The sequence below is a fragment of the Sceloporus undulatus genome, chromosome 3 (genome assembly GCF_019175285.1).
Source record: "Sceloporus undulatus isolate JIND9_A2432 ecotype Alabama chromosome 3, SceUnd_v1.1, whole genome shotgun sequence".
Taxonomy (NCBI): domain Eukaryota; kingdom Metazoa; phylum Chordata; class Lepidosauria; order Squamata; family Phrynosomatidae; genus Sceloporus; species Sceloporus undulatus.
Window position 1 is genome coordinate 233,054,725 of NC_056524.1, and position 21,809 is coordinate 233,076,533.

The 21,809-nt window shown below is 38.8% G+C and overlaps 1 protein-coding gene across 2 annotated transcripts in view; it reads left to right on the plus strand.

Annotated features, from left to right (window-relative positions):
- NYAP2 (neuronal tyrosine-phosphorylated phosphoinositide-3-kinase adaptor 2) overlaps positions 1-20,495 on the plus strand; it is a 226,044-nt gene extending 205,549 nt beyond the window's left edge. The window contains exons 8-9 of one of the 2 annotated variants that reach the window (XM_042461081.1): positions 9,883-9,984; positions 18,804-20,495. In XM_042461081.1, the coding sequence (XP_042317015.1) occupies positions 9,883-9,984; positions 18,804-19,031 (330 nt within the window). In that variant the 3' untranslated portion in view covers positions 19,032-20,495. The remainder of the gene's footprint in view (positions 1-9,882; positions 9,985-18,803) is intronic. The other variant, XM_042461082.1, reaches the window with a different exon arrangement.
- The last annotated feature ends 1,314 nt before the right edge of the window (positions 20,496-21,809 follow it).

Sequence of the window (21,809 nt, forward strand, 5' to 3'; positions counted from 1 at the left end):
ATAATGGGATTCATGGAACTCTTGATTTCTCCCCTATAGTTTCTTTATCCCCTATTGTCTTAGTGGCCATAGAAGGAAACCTAGAGACCATTCCCATGCTTGAGCATTTTAAAGTCTTTGCCTAGCTAAATTGCTTGATTGGTTAAGCAGTTAGCAGGGTTGCTGTAAGTTCTGACCAGCAAATAATTAAGACTCCAGCACCACAGGTATATTCTTAAATTTATATCCTTCTTTTGTAAGGCTTCTAATTAGGCACCAGGCACCATAATCTACCAGCACTTATGCATATTACAGAACATTAGGAAGAAGAGACATTAAGATATATCATGACATAATTACTAGTATCAATTAAGAATAGGCATTAATGGTATTCAGTTCAATTAAAATATTATTGATATTTTGTTAGATTTAAACAGCCATGAGCATTTCTGAATTAAATAAAATCCTAAACTGATTTCTCTTTCATTGGGCTGACGCTGATAAATCACACATTTTTATCTATACAATATCATGCAGAAGAATGTATTTGAATTATTTTTTCATTATATATCTGCCATAGATCCTCCCCCCCCCCTTTTTTTTTTTTTTTTAACAACTTAGTGAATTGGAGATTGCTACCAGATCAGGCCAAGTAAGACTTGAATCCACATCTCGCAAAGCATTGTCTACATCACTAAAAACATGACTCCTGCAACTCTACTCCCCACTCCTCTGACATCTGAAAGGTCAGGGAAATAAAACATGGCAACAGTAAGCAACTTAAAGGTTCAGAATCTAGGGGCAAATGATAAGAATCCCAGACTGACCAAGTCTCAAAAATATCATTATTTCAAAGCAATTTTGGAGTGCTATTTTTGGAATGCTTTTCGTTATTATTTTGGGTGGAATAGACCCAGGTTGTGGATCATATTCTCTAAGTAAAAGTGTATCTAATGTGATGGAATTTGTCACAGTTCTCAACACATCCATTTTCACAGTCACTGGGTAAGTAAATAATACATGGAAACTAGCTGTTGCCCTCCAGCTCATAATATGTTTCCATAGTGATGTTTGGCTCTGAGTACACTCCACATCCCTACTTTAACATCCTATTCCCAAAACTGGACACCTGCCACCAAGAGGCTCCAGATGAAAGTCTGGCTAGCTTCCATTCTGTTCTTGCTGGACATCCAGATGATCAGTAACACCAGACTTTACATTGGGCACATAAGTGCTTTGCTGGATTACAGCCTCTAGTAGGAACTGTTTGTGCTAACATAAGGCATATTGACTTTTAAGGCTAATAACTTCCATTCAATTAATGCTAATTATATTATTTATCTTTGGGGATTTTGTCTAGCTGGATTGATCTAAGTGCACAATAAATAACTGCAGTCTTATGCGTTTGCTTGCTGGAAGGAGAACAAAAATTCTCAACAACAATAAAAAGAGTGGACTTTTTAAAAACTTTTTTTTCTGCCTAAGACAGCCTCAGGCTGACAGCAGAAATAGGGAAAGCCCACTCTTTTCCAGCAGCCTGTTCAGGACTTCTGCCGTGGCCCGCTTTGCTGTGGTCCTGCACCAATCAGAAACCAATCAGGGCTGGAGCAGCCAGAGGATGCTCCAAGCCACCAATCTGTTTCACCCCTATGTTGCATAAGCTCAGTTGTTGCAGACTGCAGAATATTATAAAATGGCAGTGAAGAGAAAAGGGGATAGCATAGGGTGATGGGTTCTGTAAACCAACAATAGCATCATCAACAAAATGTGATGAGGACATGTTCCACTAGGAGTGATTTAGTGTCCAGGCATTGTAAACCTGTCTATCAGGTTAATGAGATTCATTCCAGTGCTTAATAAGCAATTTGACATAAATCTTGAATGTTGAAACACATGTGAAAGAAAGTCATTGTGGCAGGAAAGTCTGCTTTGGATATTACTTGAACAATGTATGTGCTAAAAGTTGACAGAGCACTTTAAGATTTTTGGAAGTGAGATGTACAGAATCAGTTTGAAGTAGTCATAAATTGATTCATTCAGGTGATATTTTTGAGATTCATTGTGCATTGTTTAGAATACTGAAGAAAATCTGCCATTGCTAAATATTACCAGGATGCCTTCTGCTTATTTCCCCATAAACACAATTGCGATTCTCATCTAATAATCACACTCTGTGACATGATGTCCTCTCCTATCTCTGAAGCATTTTTGTTTGTTTCTTTGTTTATTTTCTACCCACACTTCAATCTTTCCACATTCAGGGCAATTTAGAAAATGGGGGGGGGGGCAACAATAGATAACTTAAACAAATGACATGATAAAAGCAATTAGAAACAGATTACCCAACAGCAGGGCAATAAAATAAAAGCCAGCAGAGATTAAATCTACAATGATTAAATAGCCTGAGTAAATAAAAAGCACGTGAAATGCATCAAAAGCAGATATCAGATTAAATTTCCTGGGAAGAACATTCTGTAATGGTCCCAGAACATGAGGGCTCCACCTTGCTGAAGCTAAGCAGGTCTCAACTGGATCAGTTAGATGGGAGACTGCCCAGTATGCCAAGCACACTCGCTTCAGTTCCATGATGGAAGAAATACACCCACCCACACAACCACATTTAATTAGTTAATGGGGCATCACAACAGAGGAGGTTTTAAAACCAAACTCTAAAGTTACAACCAAACTCTAAAGGGAGAAGAACCTGTGCAAGTACCATCAACCACAATTTTTGTATATGTGAAGAGTCATCTGATGATTGAGACCTGCAGATTTTTCCCCTCAATATGTCCAAAATCAGCACCAAATTTATGCCCATTATCCACAATTGTTTCTTTACTTCCTGTAAATCCATCAGTTTGTGAACTCTTTCCATCCTGTCTGAGGAGCATGAATTTCTGAAACTGTATAAAACAGGATATGGATTGAATTGCATTGCATAGCATGTTGTGGGAGTGGTAGAGAAACCTGCTGGGATCTGCATTGGTAAATTCTAAATTGAAGGTACTCATGATTATGTCCCTCCTATCTTTGCTCCCAAGGAGAGTCCACAACAGTAGGTCTTTTAAAAATTGCCCATCCAAGACCAGGCTGCCTAAATCAGTTTACATTGCAGCAAAGGTAGCTCACAAAAATAAATGACTGCTAGGAGTGTTCAATTTCAGCAGCTACTATGTAATTGCAGGTACGTTCTGAAAAACAGGGAGGTCTGAAGGGCACAGTAGGTGATGTAATTGTCTCTTATGATGAAAAAACCCTCCATTGCTTGGACCCCCATGAGCTCTGGATCCACTACACTCCTGGAAATTCATTTGTGACTGCTCTAAGGGGAGGTTCATCTCCATGTCATTAAGCCACAACACAGACTGTTTTATTATGAGGCAGAAAGATTAATCTTTCAGACTGTATTCAAGTCTGTGTTGAGAGAGAAAGAGAGAGAAGCAGAGAGATATGTTTCCACTCCCTTTCTTTGAGCCAAAGGAATGAGAATTACTCTAACAGAACATTCTTTCCATGTTGGAAAATACAACTGACCTGTAAAGACAACTTCCAGATCCTGTCTGTCCCTCCTCTCTTCCAGGAGTCTCTTTAGAGCATAACTTGGAGAATTCCAAATGTCAGTAATTATCTCCTTTTATTTCGTTCTTACCAAGGGGTGACATTATTCCCGTTTACTTCAGTGTACAGGAAAGAATTAAATTTACTGGCAATAGTTTACCTTGTGCTTGAGTCATGTTGCCTATTACTTAGTGACTCACTTCTATGTCATCAACTTGTAACTTGGGGAGGTGGGCAGACAGGGGTTGGAGAACCTTTCCTTCCTATCTAATCCTGCATCACTTTCTCACATGGAATACATTACTCATAAAGATTGTGCTCAAATCACACAACATTCACAAATAATATCTTTTTCAGAGTAATTCTATGTGATTTTCATAGTAATCTTATGTGAAGACAAATATTATGACAGATGAAACATGAAATCAAAACCACTCTCAGGCTGGTGTTGGAAGAGTAGAACATGTAGGGAGACTGTGTTTTATGTCTTTTTCTGCCTTTTTGGATTATTTTTTCAACTTCCATTTCCCCTCCCATCACTTTCTAGGAGAAGGAAAATAAGAACTCCTTTTGGCAGGTTGCAGAACCTGAAAAGGCATTGTTTAAAAAGGAATTCAATCCTGCAGGTCATTCAAATAATTTTAAAAACAATGCATTGCCATTATAGGTTGAGTATCCCTTCTCCAAAATGCATGGGACCAGAAATGTTTTGGACCTCAGGGTTCCCTGCCAGATGTTGGAATATTTGCATATACATAATGAGAGAGCTTGGAGATGGGACCAGGGTCTAAACATTTATTTTTCATATACACCTTAAACAAATAGCCTGAAGGTAATTTTATATAAAATCATTTAAAATAATTTCATGCATGAAACAGAATTTATATACATTGGAATACCAGAAAGCAAAGGTGTCACTATCTGAGACACCTATGTGGACAATTTGGAATTTTGAAGTATTTCACATTTTGGATTTCCAGATAAGGGACACTCAACCTGTACTCATTATAATTTGAAAAAGGTTACTCAGTGCCTCCTTCTGAGATTCCACTTCTCTCATGCACCCCTCCAATATTTTTCTTAATTCAAAAAACATATACATACAATATCCTGTCAACCCTTGGATTTTGCCTCAGAGACATTGACTTGTTGGAGCATGGCAACAGACTCTTCTCCCTCAACAGCACACAAAACTGGGCTGAATGTTCCAAAGATCACATTTCTTTAAGGTTTCCCTGTGCTCCGAAACTAGAGGATTCTTATACCACCCTGCCTTAGATGTTCCTTATTCTTTTTGAAAGGGCAAGTGTCCATAGGTCCACAGTTATGGTATCCAACCACATATCGGTGTTGAGTGTTAGATATCTGAACAAGATTGGTAGGGGAGCAGCAGTGCTGTTTTTTATCCCGGGAACATGATACACACTTGTTAAGCAATGCAGGATGTTATTGCCAAAACCAAAGTCATAATGTAGTCTGTTCTGGTGTGAAGGAATTAATAAAGCCAGCACTGGCACATTTATCACACCAAAAGTAAGCTGATGAGTTGGCTGTTTCACCAGCCCGCAACCAATCTAAAACTATTAGAGGAAAAAAACTCGAGAAACATTTATTCTGATCCTTAAGGCCAGGAGCACAGGAGACAGTGCAGCTCATAGTGAGAAAACTATCCATATAGAAGTAACCTTCGAATATGAATTCCCAAAGCCTAAAATTCTGGGGGTGCATAGGTAGAGCCCTAAATACTGACTTAATATCATATTTGCCTAACTTGACAACCCCTCCACATGTTTACACAATATTTAAATGGCTGTATTGCGGGAGAAGGTAAAGATTAGCAGGAGTAGCTTTGCTGACCTCTAAGAAAGAGGATAAATTAGACAGAATTCACCTGGTACCTTTTCAGGTGCCACCCACGAGAAGGGAAATTCTCAGGTTAGTTATGAGAAGGAACAGAAATGGGCCAACAACCCTTTCTTAATATGTATCTTTGCCAGTTTTAGCTTACCATACTGACTTCATCCTTGTTACTGATTTAAAGTTCCTAGCCTTGTAAGTAAGCAACTTGTACTCAGAAGGAAGCCAAACTGAAAAGCTGAAATAAAATATGTCACATCCTCAATATTAAGGTAGGACTACAGCCAAGTTTTAAGTTACTGAGCAACTTAATCGGGTGACTCCTTTTTGAGGTAGCTGGACTGCTCCTCTTACCACCACCACCCTGCATATTCTCTGTTTAGATAATGTGTATTCTATTCATAATATTGAGCCTTCAGTAAGGAGCCCTGGTGGCGCAGTGGTTAAATGCCTGTACTGCAGCCATTCACTCGAAACCACAAGGTTGCGAGTTCAAGACCAGCAAAAGGGCCCAAGCTCGACTCAGGCTTGCATCCTTCCGAGGTCGCTAAAATGAGTACCCAGACTGTTGGGGGCAAATTAGCTTACTTGCTAATTAGCTTACTTGCTGTTCACCGCTATGATCTCTGGAATAGCGGTATATAAATAAAACAAATTATTATTATTATTATTTTCCTCTTTATGGCAGCCCTTAAGGAACTTAAAAAATGCAATCATGTCACCACTTTGTCTTCTCTTCATCAAGCTGAACATGTCCAGCTCCTTCAATCTCTTCTTATATATTTGGTTTTCCATACCTCTTATTATCCTAGTTGCTCTCTGTGAACCTGCTCCTACTTGTCCATATCCTTCTTTAATAGAGTCATCCAGAATTGAATGCAGTACTCCAGATGAAGCCTGACCAGCACAAAATATAGTGGGACTGTTACCTCCCTTGACTTGGAAATCCAGGGTTCTATTAATGCAGCAAAAAAGTATTTGTTTTCTTTGCTGCAACATCACATTGGTGGTACCTGTTCAGTTTATAATCAACAATAATCCCAGGGTCTTTTTCACATGTAGTACTACTGAGCCATGTATTCCCCATTCTATATCTGTGCATTTTCTTTTGTGTGGTTTAAATGCAGAATTTTGCATTTACCTCTGTTGAATTTCGTTTTATTAATTGTAGCCCAGTTTTCTAATATATCAAGTCCTTCATAATTGTGTTCCTATTTTCCAGTGTGTTAGCTACTCATCCCAGTTTTGTGTCATCTGCAAATTTAATAGGCATTCCCTCTACCCATTAAACTGCCTGCTCCAGAAGAGGACTCTGCAATTGCTGCTGCAACTCTGACAATACCATCTTAGGATGATGATACTGGGCCATATATTTCTCTAAGAGAAAAACTCAAAACATCATCCTGTGTATTAGCTGATCTACCTCACTATGCTACTTATTCATGCATATATGAGTGGACAGACCATGCGGCCACATTTGTAACTTCAACTACTGTATAGTAAAATTCTCTTGAATATTTTTAGGGCACTTCAGATGATCAAATTCATCTATGTAGAAAGAGTTAAACTTTGAAAGTCCATGTAGAAAGAGTTCACCTATGTGGGCTCTTCATTATATCCTGTAGCAGTAGGTGAAGAAGCAGTATAGCTTGAAACTTCAGATATCAGATTGGATGCAAACAAAGCTAAGTACATTTTGGTCCCAGTGATTTCAGCAGGCTTTAGTTTATCCATTATTAATTTCTTCCCTTGATTTCAATAGCACTAACTTTATCTGAATCCAACCCACTCTCAAGCAAAACATATGAGTGCCCTGCATTCAAAAGCAAATGTATGCATTATTCTTCACCTCACCTTATGATTACTCATTGCAATATGTCTCAGAGATAACTCATGAATCACATCATTATAGGGTGATGAGTGAGTCAAGATTAAGATGTTGTACAGTGGACCCTTGTTGTAGGCTGGGGTTTGGTTCCAAGATCCCAGTGTATAACAAAATCTGTGCAAGCTCAAGTCCCATTAAATATAATGACATAGCAAAATGGTGTCCCTTATAAAAATGGAAAATCAAGGTTTGATATTTGAAATTTTTACTTTTTTCGAATGCTTTCAAACTGTGGATGCTTGAATCCGTGTATAAAAAATCCAAGTATAAGAATGGCCGACTATACTAGAAATGTGGAAAGATAAAGCAGACATTAGTGGAAAGCCCACTCCATGTAACAACTGGATAAGAAGCTAGGAATTTAAAAGCCATTTGGTTTGTAAAATAGAGTGGTCCCTTGGCTTATGTAGAGGATCCATTCTGGACACCCACCCACCCCGCATAACCCCAAAACCGTGCATGCTCAAGTCCCATTCAATTGAATAGGGCTTGTGCTCATGGCATGGGAGAGCGTGTGTGCTGCGGGCATGTGCACATTGTTTCTCCCATCACGCAGCTTCCACATAAACAGGAAACCACGTATGGAGCACCCGGCTATAGCACAGGCGCACTGTACCAAATTATCTCACTCAATAAAAAATGTTATCAGACCAATAGGTCTTGTGAAAAATATTGCATTACCACTAATACTAATGCTAGAGGGCAAGTATCCACTTTACATAATTGGCTGTTAGAAAATATATCATGCAGTTCTAAGCTTCCATGAGAAACCAACATGAATTTAGTCTTCTCCCCCATATAAATCTGTCTCAGTCCAGCAAAAAAGTGTTGAAAGTTATACACAGTTGGCATCTGTGTCTTGTCCAGCTTTCATGTATTTATAAAAGTTTGTTCACAGTTTGCTGTAGAGAATGTGGTGAAAATGGGTCCCTCAAACATATGCAATTGAAATGCCCAACAGTGAAATATTTTGTGGGGGGTTAAATATTTTCTCTTCTTTTGTGTATAGTGAATCAGAATCCATATTCCCAGAGAACTACCATTATTGACAATATTGACTAAATAGAAGAATGCACTTAAACATAAGAAATAGACTTTTCTTCTTGCCACAGATAGTGCTGAAATTGTTCATCCAAAACTTAATTAAAGTAACTGGCTAAATAGAATCTGGGTAACAGCTCTATTAGAAAAAATTGACAAGTAAATCAAAATATGTCAAAAGAGGGAAACATGAACAGTTCTGACAAAATTTGATTCCCCTTGATTTCATTTGTAAATAAAAAAAAATCTTTATGTTATCTTCTGAAACATCACCTAAAATTCTGGAAAGATGTTCTATCTGATCCTACAGCCAAAAATGGATATGGATGAGGTAAATATAGTATATGTAACCCCAAGATCTGTTTTTGTACTGATTAATTCTCCCTTATCTGAAATACTTGTGTTTTGGATTTTGGATTTTAAAAAAAAATTACAATACAGTACCTGCAATTGCATTATATACACACAGAATGAGATATCATGGAGATGGAACCCATATATAAACAGAAAATTCATTTGTGTTTCATATATACCTTATCCATATAGCCTGAAGATGATTTTATAAAATATTGTAAATAATCTTGTGCATGAAACAAAGTTTGTATACACTGAACTATCAGAAAGCAAAAATGTCACTATCTGCCACCCATTTTGGTTTTTGGAATATTCTGGATTTTGGAATTCCAGATAAGAGATCCTCAACCTGTACCAATTACATTACCAATGTAATGATTCTTGATTTGATTTGATTTTATATTTTTAATTGGGACAGCATATAACACTATTTTAACTATGAATTACACTTTGTTTTTGTTATTGTTGGTTGTTTTCATTTTCTGACTTGTCATTTGCTTTTATATTTTTGTTGCTGTATGTAATCATTTCTTTTTTTTAAAAAAAGAAAATTAATTCATTATTAATTTATAGCAAAATGGGTAAACTGTTTTCTGATTTTAAAAGGATGAAACTAATGGTTCATAATCTTACATGTGAGCCATGCACTGTGTCAAAACCCTATGGGAAATTAAAAGTGATGCCCAGAACAAATATAAATAGTGGAAACACATCCTATTTGCATTAAAAGAAATTCTCTACCATGAAATGCTTATCTCAACAAGATGATAGGACAATGCATTTACCAGCACCCTAAACCAAGAAAAAAATTGTGCCCTAGCTCTTCAAGTAGAGTGGGCAGGTGGAATAATTGCAACCTTACTTTCCCCTCCCCTCCAAATGGAACCCCCCCCCCTTTCTGGCAGCTTGTGGAAAACTTCACACTAGTAAAAGAATTTCCACTTTCAAAGAACCCATATATTGGTTCATATACAGATATGGTGTGTCCCATATATTTGTGGATACACAGATACACAGGAAAAAATTGATCAATTTTCCTTCAAGTTAAAAACCTTATTTCCATGTATCCCTTCATTGCACAGTGGTTCATCCAATTTGTTTATATGTGGCAAGTGTAAAAATGAATGTTGTTTTGATACAGAATGAGATCCATTGTCACACCAGTATTACTTTATTTGATTTCCCCATACTTCCTATAAATGTAGAATCAAGCACACTGCACACCCAGTAGGAGAGGGAAGAAACCCACAAGAACAAGGAGAGAACAACCACTTCCACAGCCTAGTAGCGTATACAATTACAGTAAAGTAAGTGTGATGATCCAATACTGGGAAAAATTATGGAAACACTTTCTGAAGTACTGACACATTTTTGATTACCAGGGCTTCAAATTCTACTATATTTTTGCAAAGAAGGCTTCTTGATTGAAAAGCAAAGGGTATAGCCTCAGCACAGGGTGCCCGGTGGTTTCCCATGACATTCTTGCAAAGAAGCTTGTAAAATGTGGACTAGACAAGGTAACTGTTACATGGATTTGTAATTGGTTGACCAGCCGAACCCAAAGGGTGCTCAACAATGGCTCCTTTTCATCCTGAAGAGAAGTGACCAGTGGGGTCCCACAGGACTCTGTCCTGGGCCCAGTGCTATTCAACATCTTTATCAATGACCTGGATGGCAGAATTGGGAGCATACTTATCAAATTTGCAGATGACACAAAATTAGGGGGAATAGCTAATACCCCAGAGGACAGGATCAAGATTCAAAATGACCTGAATAGACTAGAAAGCTGGACCAAAGCTAACAAAATGAAATTCAACATGGAGAAATGTAAGGTATTGCACTTAGGGCGGAAAAATAAAATGCACAGATATAGGATGGGTGACACCTGGCTGAATGAAACTACGTGTGAAAGGGATCTAGGAGTCCAAGTAGACCACAAGTTGAACATGAGTCAACAGTGTGATGCGGCAGCTAAAAAGGCCAATGCAATTTTAGGCTGCATCAATAAAAGTATAGTGTCTAGATCAAGAGAAGTAATAGTGCCACTGTATTCTGCTTTGGTCAGGCCCCACCTAGAATATTGTGTCCAGTTCTGGGCGCCACAATTCAGAAAGGACATTGAGAAACTGGAGCGTGTCCAAAGGAGGGCGACAAAAATGGTGAAGGGTCTGGAAACCATGCCCTATGAGGAACGACTTAGGGAGCTGGGAATGTTTAGCCTGGAGAAAAGAAGGTTAAGAGGTGATATGATAGCCCTGTTTAAATATTTGAAAGGATGTCATGTTGAAGAGGGAGTAAGCTTGTTTTCTGCTGCTCCAGAGAACAGGACCCGGAACAATGGATGCAAGCTACAGGAAAAGAGATTCCACCTGAACATTAGGAGGAACTTCCTGACAGTAAGGGCTGTTCGACAATGGAATGCACTCCCTCGGAGGGTGATAGAGTCTCCTTCCTTGGAGGCCTTTAAACAGAGGCTGGATGGCCATCTGTCAGGGATGCTTTGATTTGGATTTCCTGCATGGCAGGGGGTTGGACTGGATGGCCCTTGCGGTCTCTTCCAACTCTACGATTCTATGATTCTATGATTCTAGGTGCTATTATAAACAGATCAGTCTTCCCCCATCCTGATGCCTTCCAGTTGTGCTGGACTAAAACTCCCATGAACCCCAATCACCATGGACAATAGGCAAGAATAATAAGAGGTGCAGGCCAACACATCTGGAGGACACCGGGTTAGGGAATCTAAGTTACCGTATTTTCCGGCGTATAAGACGACCCCCAACTTTTCCAGTTAAAATATAGAGTTTGGGATATACTCGCCGTATAAGACTACCCCTCTTCCAATGCACACCAAATTTAAAAAAAAAATTAAAAATCAGATTTGATTTCCATATGGTAGTTTTTATTCAAATGCTTATGACATGCAGGTACTTAGCAGGAAAATGTGTTGTATACAAATTCTGGTTGGATTGGTCAGCTCTCCCTGCCTGTCCAGCCCTCCTTGTCTCTAAGACTATCAGAGCGGTAGCACAAACATGGCCCTTTTTTCTATACTCCGGGTGTCCTGGGCACCTGCAGCTTGTTCCGCCCTTCACTTACACTTTCTCAGTGAGGCGCCCCCTCACCTCATCATCAGGACCGCATGAGTGGATTTTCTTCTACCATACTTGTACAGCGCCGCCCTTGCTGCTTTCATACGGTCACCACATATGGTGGGGATGTGGCCGTGGCCATTTTTGAGCTCCCCTACCATATGCGGTGACCGCAGATTCTGCAGTCCAGCTCAGAAGTTTCAGCACCTGCTCCAAAAAGCGATACCCGGCGTATAAGACGACCCCTGACTTTTGAGAAGATTTTCCTGGGTTAAAAAGTAGTCTTATATGCCAGAAAATACAGTAAATGAATTTTGCAGACTCAAAGCTCAGGTTGATTTTAAAAAGTTGGATATGATGTAAATGTGAATAAATGATATGATAACAATTTGCCCATTTCGTTTTTTAAAAGGTGAAACTTTGTAGTTAAAAAAAATCTCCTGTCATGTCTTAACTGTACAAAATGGAAACAGAATTAAGGAATTTTAGGGATGAGGAGAGGTTGGAAAGTAACTTGTTCCAATACAACACACACAAGGTGATCATAGTTCATATTTGGTCCCCTTTCCTAAATCCCACTGCGATGAATGAGAGTCATAGAAGTCATCCATTCGCTGTAGTCCATGCTGGACTTTATTTCATAAGGCCTATGCAGAAGAACATCCTACTGGATTAGGCCCATTCTCCTACCCGAAACAAAAAGGAGGACTGCACTCATATTAAGAAGGAATTTCATGCCTTTATGTTTTAGGATCATCCCAAAGGACAAGAACATTATCCTAACTGGGACACTAAAAATATAAAATGGAAGGACCACACTCATAATAAGACTTTCCATGCTGTTGTATTTTAAGATCCACCTTAATATTCTCTTAATATTTTAATCATTCATCTTTACTTTTCTGAAAAGACATTCTTTTGGTAAGATTTAGAAGTGTTTCCATATTTTTTTCAGTTGTGTTTGTGTATTTATTTATGAACTCTGTACATTTTTGTGATTCATGTTTAGTTATTTCTGTGCTGAAAGGTTATAAAGAATAATCCCATCTAGAAATCCTGGTATAATTGACTATAAAAAGGCTAGTGTTTCATTGAAACCTAAATAATAATAAATGGCTACTTAAATATGAATTATTTAATCAGCCTTCAGTGAATCCAACAGATTAAGTATAGATTAAAATGATAAAAATACTGCCAGGATGTGTACACTGCAAGGATACCGAATGCTGATAGCATAGTTGTAGACTATGAAGTAAATACAATTTCATTTAAATTTCCACATTCATAATTTATTTATTCTTCATTCATAACAAGCTAAACTACTGTACCATATATTTTAATTGATACATGAAGCAATTAATTTATTCAGAGACAGCTGAATCGATTTTTAAAGTCCTTTAATTAGTTGATTTTGCAGATACTGACCTTTTTAAATGCTTGTACTAATTCGCTGAAATCTTGCTTTGGTTTTTCAGCCATTACTGTCTTTTTCAAAATACAAGTTGTTTTGACCTTAATCCAATTGATAGTTCCAACCAGAGTGGCCTCACTGTATCAGTGAGTTTTACACAAGTGTTAATTTAAATGCAAGAATGTATAACAGATGTGTTTGTGCCCTGCCTGTTCTCCATTGATCTGAAAGTGGCGGACATGCCTCTCCCCATTTTGTCCTTACAACAAACTCTGGGAAGTAGGTCAGGCTGACAATAACTGACCTGATCCAGTGTGTTTTGTGACTAACTGAAAGCTTGAGCTCGGTTCTCCCATGCCCCAATCTGGTCCTTTTACCACTGTACCACTGGTATACCAGAGCTTTCAAAATATTGCATGGACAAGTATTTTGAAACAAATATTAATACTATGGGATTTTCTCCCTACTCCATGATCTTTTATGGAAGCAAAGATAAGGCTTAATCAGTGGAAATCCACAGTAACTAGTCATGCCATTCTGATAGTTCATGTCAACCTGTTTCTGAGACTCAGCATATAATCAAGGAACATTTATGTCAGGGCCCCTTTCTCATTACACAGTCCCATCACTTTGATCCTGTTTTAACTCCTCTAGTTCCATTCTATGGCATCCTAGGATCTGTGGTGTAGAGAGAGGCATTTAGAATTCTCATGCCTCACCGAACTACAAACCCCAGGATTACACAGGATAAAGCCAAAGTGCTATCACTGTGTGATAGAAAAGGTCTCAGGATGTGGCAGCCAACTAGGTAAGGCACTTAAGTCAATATAAGTATTAATACAATTTTCTCAGCTTAGAAGGGGTCTTACAGAAGATATCCAGTGCTTTACATATGTGGTTTAGTGACTGTAACATTAAGCATTTCAAGAATTTGAGGCCTGAAGCTAGCAGATGTAACATCACTTATCCTTATTTTTATACCAGTCTTCAGCTGAGTTGATATAATAGGATCTGTGGCTGACGGTATGATTAATATGGAACACAATGGCTAGTCATCTCGCTATCAGAATTGCCAAAGATGGGTCCAAATAATTTTTCTGCACACATTCCTAATCTATATAGTTTTTCTTTACTGTGGTGCTTTCTGCACCGGCATTTGGGACGTCCAGAGGACGTCCCATTTTAAAAAAGGGGCGTCTCTTATAGACGCCCCTGGGCCTAGTACGGACTCCGTCCATACAAGATGGCGCCGGCCCTTCTACATGGCTGGCGCCATCTTTGCGTATCGGACGCTGAGCGTCCGTACGGGTCGCGTCCTTTGTGACGTAGCGAGTGCGCCCCGGCACCTCGCTACGTCGCAAATGCGACGGAAAAAGAAGCTCCATTTTGGAGCTTCTTTTTCGGTCCGCGCGGGAGTCGCGCCGTGTGGAGGCTCCGGCTCCCCCGCGGACCTACCGGCGGCGGCGGCAGAGCACCGCAAAGTGGCGGTATGTACCCCGCCTGTGATTTAGCACCAAGAGGCTTTTGGAATGTAATTCAATATTTGCATAAGAAAGGTCGCAGAGTAGATATTCAGTAGGATTAGCTCTGAATCTCACAGGGACTGTTTCCTGCTTCAGTTCATCTGCAAACTGACAAACTTGTTGGGCTACTGTAGCATGTGCTGAATTGACATCCCCAAATAGGTAAGGGAAATCCTTTAGTACAAAGGGAAGCATATAATTGCTTCAAGAAAAAGCTTTAGATCAACCTGAATTCTGCTACAGTGAGAAGGATAACGGGTGGGTGAGGAACTATACACCAACTGGAAGTAGATCAGTGTCAGGCAATGTGACAGGAAAGAAGAACAGAGGTCATGGTCTCTTCTTTAAAAGAGCATAGCTCATTGAGTCTGCAGGCTCAGAAAGGAAACAGGGCAGCTGCTTCTCTAGACCTAGGAAACAAAAGGGCAGCTCAAACAAACAGCTGGAAGCTGGGGCTTTGGGGAGAAAGAACCAAACATTTTTTGTTCCTTATGGGATGAAAATTATTGCTCCCACACAGGGAGCATTTGGGGAAGGGAGCCGAGAGCTCAGAACTGGGACCCTCAGATTAGGAGCGGTGAGGTTCCAAGCCTACTCTGTGTCAAACTTCTTGATGAGCAAAATGTTTAGATTGAAATCCAACACCCTCTCAGGATAGTGTAAATATCTACATGCAGATATATGCTATGCTGAGTCATGAACCCTCCCTTGATTTACTGAAATGCTCCTGAAGCCACTCCACACAGTCACTGCATGCTTCGAGCACATCTCAGTGCTGATGCCATAATTTTGCATCTAGCTATGGGTATATAACCAGATAGTCCTTTGTTGCCATGGAGGGGAAGCACAACAAGAATGACCGCTGCACAACAATTGGAAAGGAAAAGGCCACAACTTTACTTATTGAACAGCTGTAGTGTAGGGTTGGCCTCAAAGCATGAGGTCTGGATGTATCATCCATCCATCCCTGATTGATCAATAAACCCCATTTGCTTGGTTATGGTCCAGTTTTTGGATGTCAAAGGGGCTGACCAGTTAAATACCCATTCCTAACTCAGGTAACTGGTTGAACACTAATTTGCATCACTGCCCCTTGTCACTAGGGATGCTGAATTGATGTTGCCCCTGCAATGGCAACACCACAACACTCCCAGCACCCCTGGGTCCCCCCTTGGGCTCTCGATCCAGTGCTACACAGCCCTGGAAACCATGCCCAACAGATCCAAGACTTATGCTACCACCTCTGAAAGTTGTGACAACATAACCCTGCATCCTCCAGAGGAAGGGTGGGTGGAACAGCCGAGCTGCAATGGTGCCGGGCTTGAGTGTCACGTGGCCTTAAATATGCCTGCCTGCCTGCTAATGAGAGGCCAGGATGGGGCAGATGACCTGCCTCCCGACCCTTCCACCAATCAATCCCAGGCAGCACCCTGCACTGACATCATCCTATTGGGAGGCACCTCCTGGTGCCTGCTGGGACTTGTAGTTCTGGCACTGAGTGAAAGTACCTTCTCCCCTGGATCCCACTGGCCAACCGTCAAGTCTGGCAGCCTGCACACAGCCTGCTGGGGCTCCTCAGGGCCGGGGACACCTCCAGGAAGCCACAGCTTCCTGAACACAGCAATCGGGCTGCCCCAGAAAGTCAGCCGGCCCCATATCCTGCCTTCTTACTACAAAGTACGGAACGGCTATGTGTAGTGGCTTTAAAGGTTTAATGGGGCTTTGGCCTCTGTAGAGGGAAAAAATAATATCAACTCCTGTGCACCCCCAAAAAGACATCCCAAGCATAAAGGAAATGTCTGTGCACATATGTATACCAAACGGTATGCAAGCTTTTGTGTGCTATACAGTAACTACTATAGTGAAGATACTACAAAGATGGCTTGAGGGAAAAGGAGGAAATTGAAAGAAGACAAAGAGCTCTGATACTAGAGTGTTTACATACCTGCGATAGCAAGGAAGTGAAAAAAATGCTGAGAATTTCAGTATCAGAAATGTGAGACCAAATGCACACTGAAAGGTAAGTTCTAGTTCACCAGTTATAAGCAGTTGGACAGATGGTAATTTTATATTTATAGTGTTGATATATTGCAATGATATAATACTAACCAGTGTTGATGAATGGTAAAGATGGTTGTTATGGGTTTTAGTAAACACAAATACCTCATTAATTGCAATCACATCTTTTTGATTATGTGGAGACCAAACTAGCAGAATAAAACAAAAAGGAGGGGAAGGGTTCTCCCAGTCCCTTTCTCTCTTTTTTGAAAATTAAAAAAACAGAAACACTGGTTTATATCTTTATTTTGTTTCATTTCTGAGCACCGGGAGTTTATTTAAGCAACACAGGCATTTCTGATTAACTATTTAAAAAAACATACCAGATACATGGCTTGACTCACTGAGCAAAACACAATATGTCAAAGAATGGAGTTAATTATTATTACACCCCAAAAATACCCTGCAAGACATTTTAAGAATGATCAAATCCAGTGCCATCACAACAGACTTATGGAATGCTTAGAAAACAATGGTAAAAAGTACAGCCAAATGTGATTAGCTTTTTAAAAATAATTGGAGCTTTTTTAGTTAGACTCTAGATCTTATCTCACCTACAAAAAACCTGACTGCTCCCCAATGGGATACAGTCACTTTTTGGGTTGCTACTGGAAATTATTGCATGTAATTTATTACCAATGCTGCCAGGCGATTGCAACCCAACTGCATCCTGTGTCCCAGGCATGCTTCAGAGGCCACTTTTCCAAGCCGGTGATGCAAGTGCCTTCTCTGAGGCCATTTTGGAGATGTGCTGTAGAGCTGCTTCTCGTTAATATGAAATTCATTCATCTATGCATAAAATATTTGTTTTAATTCTTGCACAAGTGTTAAATTTACAACATAGTTAGTGTTTGTACATGATCTTCCACAATCTGGAGCCCAAGAGGATCCAGAAACTTCTTCACAAAGCATTCAGCTAACAGTTTCAGAAGGCATTCCACTTGCCATTATATAAATTGCTGCACAATTCATTACATCTTCATTAGGCTTCCTATTGTTTGTGCTAGTTTTTAGTTGTTTTGCTAGCAGTTGCACATCTAATCAATAGCAGAATGCCATAACTTTTTTTCTCACTAGCACAACAATGAATATAACCATAAGACAAACAGAATAGAATCATTTTCATATCAACATTTCAATTTTTTCAGTGACCATCTACATAATAATAAATAAATAAAATTTTTATTTCTATCCTGCTTTTTGCCAGGCAATCAAAGCGGTGTACAACAGGTTAAAATACATCCATATATACACAATGCCCCCCCCTTAAAACAAGATTAAACAATGTAAGATTAAAAACTACATATTAAAACCAACTAAGCTAAGTAAAATTATCATGGGCAGAGTTCACTGGATGGGAAGTCTTATTTGTGGCCGAGCATTCATTTTTAATTCCTAAATATTTACTTATAGCTTATGTGATGTACAGATATAGAATCTTGATGTGTCAGATGTCATGCTAATACTGGCCAGTACAATAAAGCACTAGCACCAAATCCTAAATGTGGAACTTAGAGGTAAGTTCCATTGAATTCAGTGGAGCTTACTCCCAGATAAAGGGCATTATACAGCAAACTGTTCATCATATGGCTAAACTTCTTGAGCTACTTAAGACTACACATGGAGCATTCTCTATTATATACAGTTCTGTGCACACGGGATTTGTAATGGTAAGGAGAAGACTTTTTAACTTATCCTTCTCTTTGACATGCAGTCCTACACCTGAAGTCTTACATGGTTCAATCTAGGAATGGTTTTACAATGAATCAGGAATTCAATCAATAGCTGGAGTGCTAGAGCTAAACACTTCTAGAGGAATGTAGGTTGGAAAAGGATGGTTTACATGTTACAAGCATCTAATTGACTATTTATTGGTATGGGGGGGGGATAGATGCTCCATACTACAGTATGTTGAGTGGTGTGGTGTTTGTGTTTTGTTCTTCACATTTTTCTTCTCCAGTTAATGGCTTTTGTTAATGCTTCCTGAATCTCTCAAGGGTATAAGACCACACTTCATCATTGGTTAAATTCTTTTAAAATAGGTGACGTGTATGCAGTGGTTACATGGAGATCATACAATGCTGGAAATGATTGAGAAAAAACGTTGCCTCTGCAAGGAAATCAAGGCACGGCAGAAATCAGAGAAAGGACTTTGCAAACAGGACAGCATGCCGATCCTACCAAGTTGGAAGAAGAACACAGGGGCCAAGAAATACAGCCCTCCTCCATATTCCAAGCAACAAACGGTTTTCTGGGATACAGCGATATGATATGAACATGAGGGTTATCTTCCACACATGCTGCAATGTGCGCTGTCAGCCAACCTTCCTCATAAGGTGATATCTGGAACCAAATTCAGGTGAAGATCTGCCTAGGAATAAGGCTTACTAAAGTGGTATCCACATGTCAATCAAAAGAAAAATCTATGTCTACCACGGAGCAAAGGCATGCACAGTTTTTTCAAGGATTCCTTTGATTGAAGAAAAGTAGTAAGATGTAAATATTTTGCCAATCTCCTTTGAAAAACTGAGTGAATATACTCTTTAAATTATAATGCAAACCTGTATGAATAATTTTAATCATATGCTGTTTTAACTGTTTTCTATGTGTTATATTTATGGTTTTTTAAAAAAAGAACTAAGTTATCTCACCTGCCTATATTTTAGGCCTAAATCCAACAGCTAGTCCAAAGTAGAACAGCCACACTGAATCCCTTGCTCAATGGTAAACCAATGTCTATATGTATCCTATTGATTCAGTAATGTCTAGTCAGATTGAGAATAGCCATTGGATTTAGGCCTTAGTGTCATTACAAAAGCATGTGGTTGTACATTTTTGGTTTAACAGTAAGTTGTTTGAATCAAACTGGTGCTAGGGCTGTAGAAGTTAAATAAATATATGATTTATTAGAAGGATTTTCTACAAACTCCTTTCAGCAGGAGGTGGATAGAACTGCAAAGAATGCAGGTTAAACAGTATTCACTTGGATATCCAAATTACATTAGCAATGTGTTGTTCCACACATTTTTGAAAAATATATTTGATATAATATAACTGTATTAATAGTACATTATAAATATCTGCAATTTACCAAGTATAACTGATCTGCAACCACCTATATCAGGTTCACTCACATAGCTGGAAACTAACTAGTAGTGTTTAACTGATGCCACCATAAGTCCCAATTCGAAAGACCCTTGTACTTTCTTGCCTAACAGCACTCAGTATCTTTCAGAGGGAACAGGTGGTAAAAAGAGGGTTTGGGGGATTAATCTTCCCACCCTTCAAAAAATGTAATCAGAGCTGCCAACTGTGTTTAATGGTTCAGTATAGTTGGACGTAAGGAGTGCAAGAATGCTTCATATTGGTCTGCATTTCATGATATGGGGACATTTAAAATCTTGATCAGCATAAGGTTGTATAATTTAAACAGAAATGCAAAAGCATTCCTCTTACAGATTATCTTTCTGAATGATATGAGTGATTCTGATGAAATAGGTTGATTTAACACGTAAATTAAATTAGCTGCAGATTTTTTTTTTATTTAGTGGAGAACTCTTCCTTCTTCTGTTCAGTTGATTTGTGGAGACCAGGGTTCACTGTGACTAAGGACTGTACATCACATGATTCATTTAATCTATATATTCATTTAGCAGGTTCAAATGGTGGTAGTGCAGCTATAATTCCCATCCTCATTTGTCGTGGATCCCTGAAAGTAAAGGTAACAGCAATCTGTTCACAATGTCTGTGTTAATTCTATAGTATATTGTATTCCATATCCAGTTAGAATGAGTTAGTGTTAAGTCTCACTAAAGTCAATGGGAAAGGTTGACTTCATCTTGGAAAGTTTGACCCTTTGAACTGGGTCTGTAGAGCACATTTCTCTCAAGTGACCATTGTTGTATTCCTGGTTGATCCTGTAATTGGGTCATAGTCCTCTGTGACATCACACCCATCTTACTAGACAATAATGTCATGACCAAAGAATTATGACCTCTTGGTTTTAACAGGAGAAAGAGATGGTTTATATGCTGTACATGAGGGTGAGATCTGTGCATTAAAGTATCTTCCAGAAGGCACTGTGTAGGATAAGATTTAAAAAGAAATCCATATTGCAGTAGAGTTGATGTGATCACATATATTTTATATATTTAAATTTTTATCTATGCTTCTAAAAGCTTGGCAGCATGAAAAAGGTTTCTCTTTTAAAAAATCATTTTAAAATATTATATTCTCAGAGAAGAAGAAAAATGTGTCATTTGAATTTATTGTCATATTGGCTTTTTCTTTTAAAATAATATTGACAGCAATGCCGCAAGTGCAAATGCTGATCAATAAGACCAAAAATAAAACAAAAATTTAATAGGTTATTTTGTAATCTATATTGCTACAATTGACTATTACTTTATCAATAGTAGTTTCTTTCCAGACTGAAATAAAAAATAAAGTTTTTAAATATTTTATAACTAATGTATATTTTGATGTCCAAATTGATGATTTCTGTATCAGATTTTAAAAAAGGTGGGAGTTTATAAGTGTGTATAGTAGTTATTTAAGCAACATTATTTGTGTTTTATCAACAGTGTAAGGACACAGGCACAAGTTTATGTTCAAATTGCCACAATGTGCATATGCAACAAATGAAATGGGTACATGGTTCAGTTGCTAATATGCAGGTGCTCCCATTGCTCAAGTCAGAAAACTAAGTACAAACTGTTGAAAAGAAAATGTTATATGCAAATAAAAAGGCCATTACATTCTTACGAAAGAAAATGCTAAAATAGATGCTTGGAGATTTTGCAAAATTCCAGCTTTCCAGTCATCTATTTAAGACTTGTTTGCGTGGAGTTAAGGATAAGGCAGAGTTGTCATAGGATTGGTTCTTCTAACAGTAATCCTACTTTTCTGGCTGGACTTTAGAATTCATCTATGAGAGATATACTTGAGCTTCATAATCCCTTGAGTCGGGATCCATCTTTCCTTCTATTCAACTGCTCACTGCAAAACCTTTCATCCCTCTAACATACCTACTTTCCCTTCCCCCAACA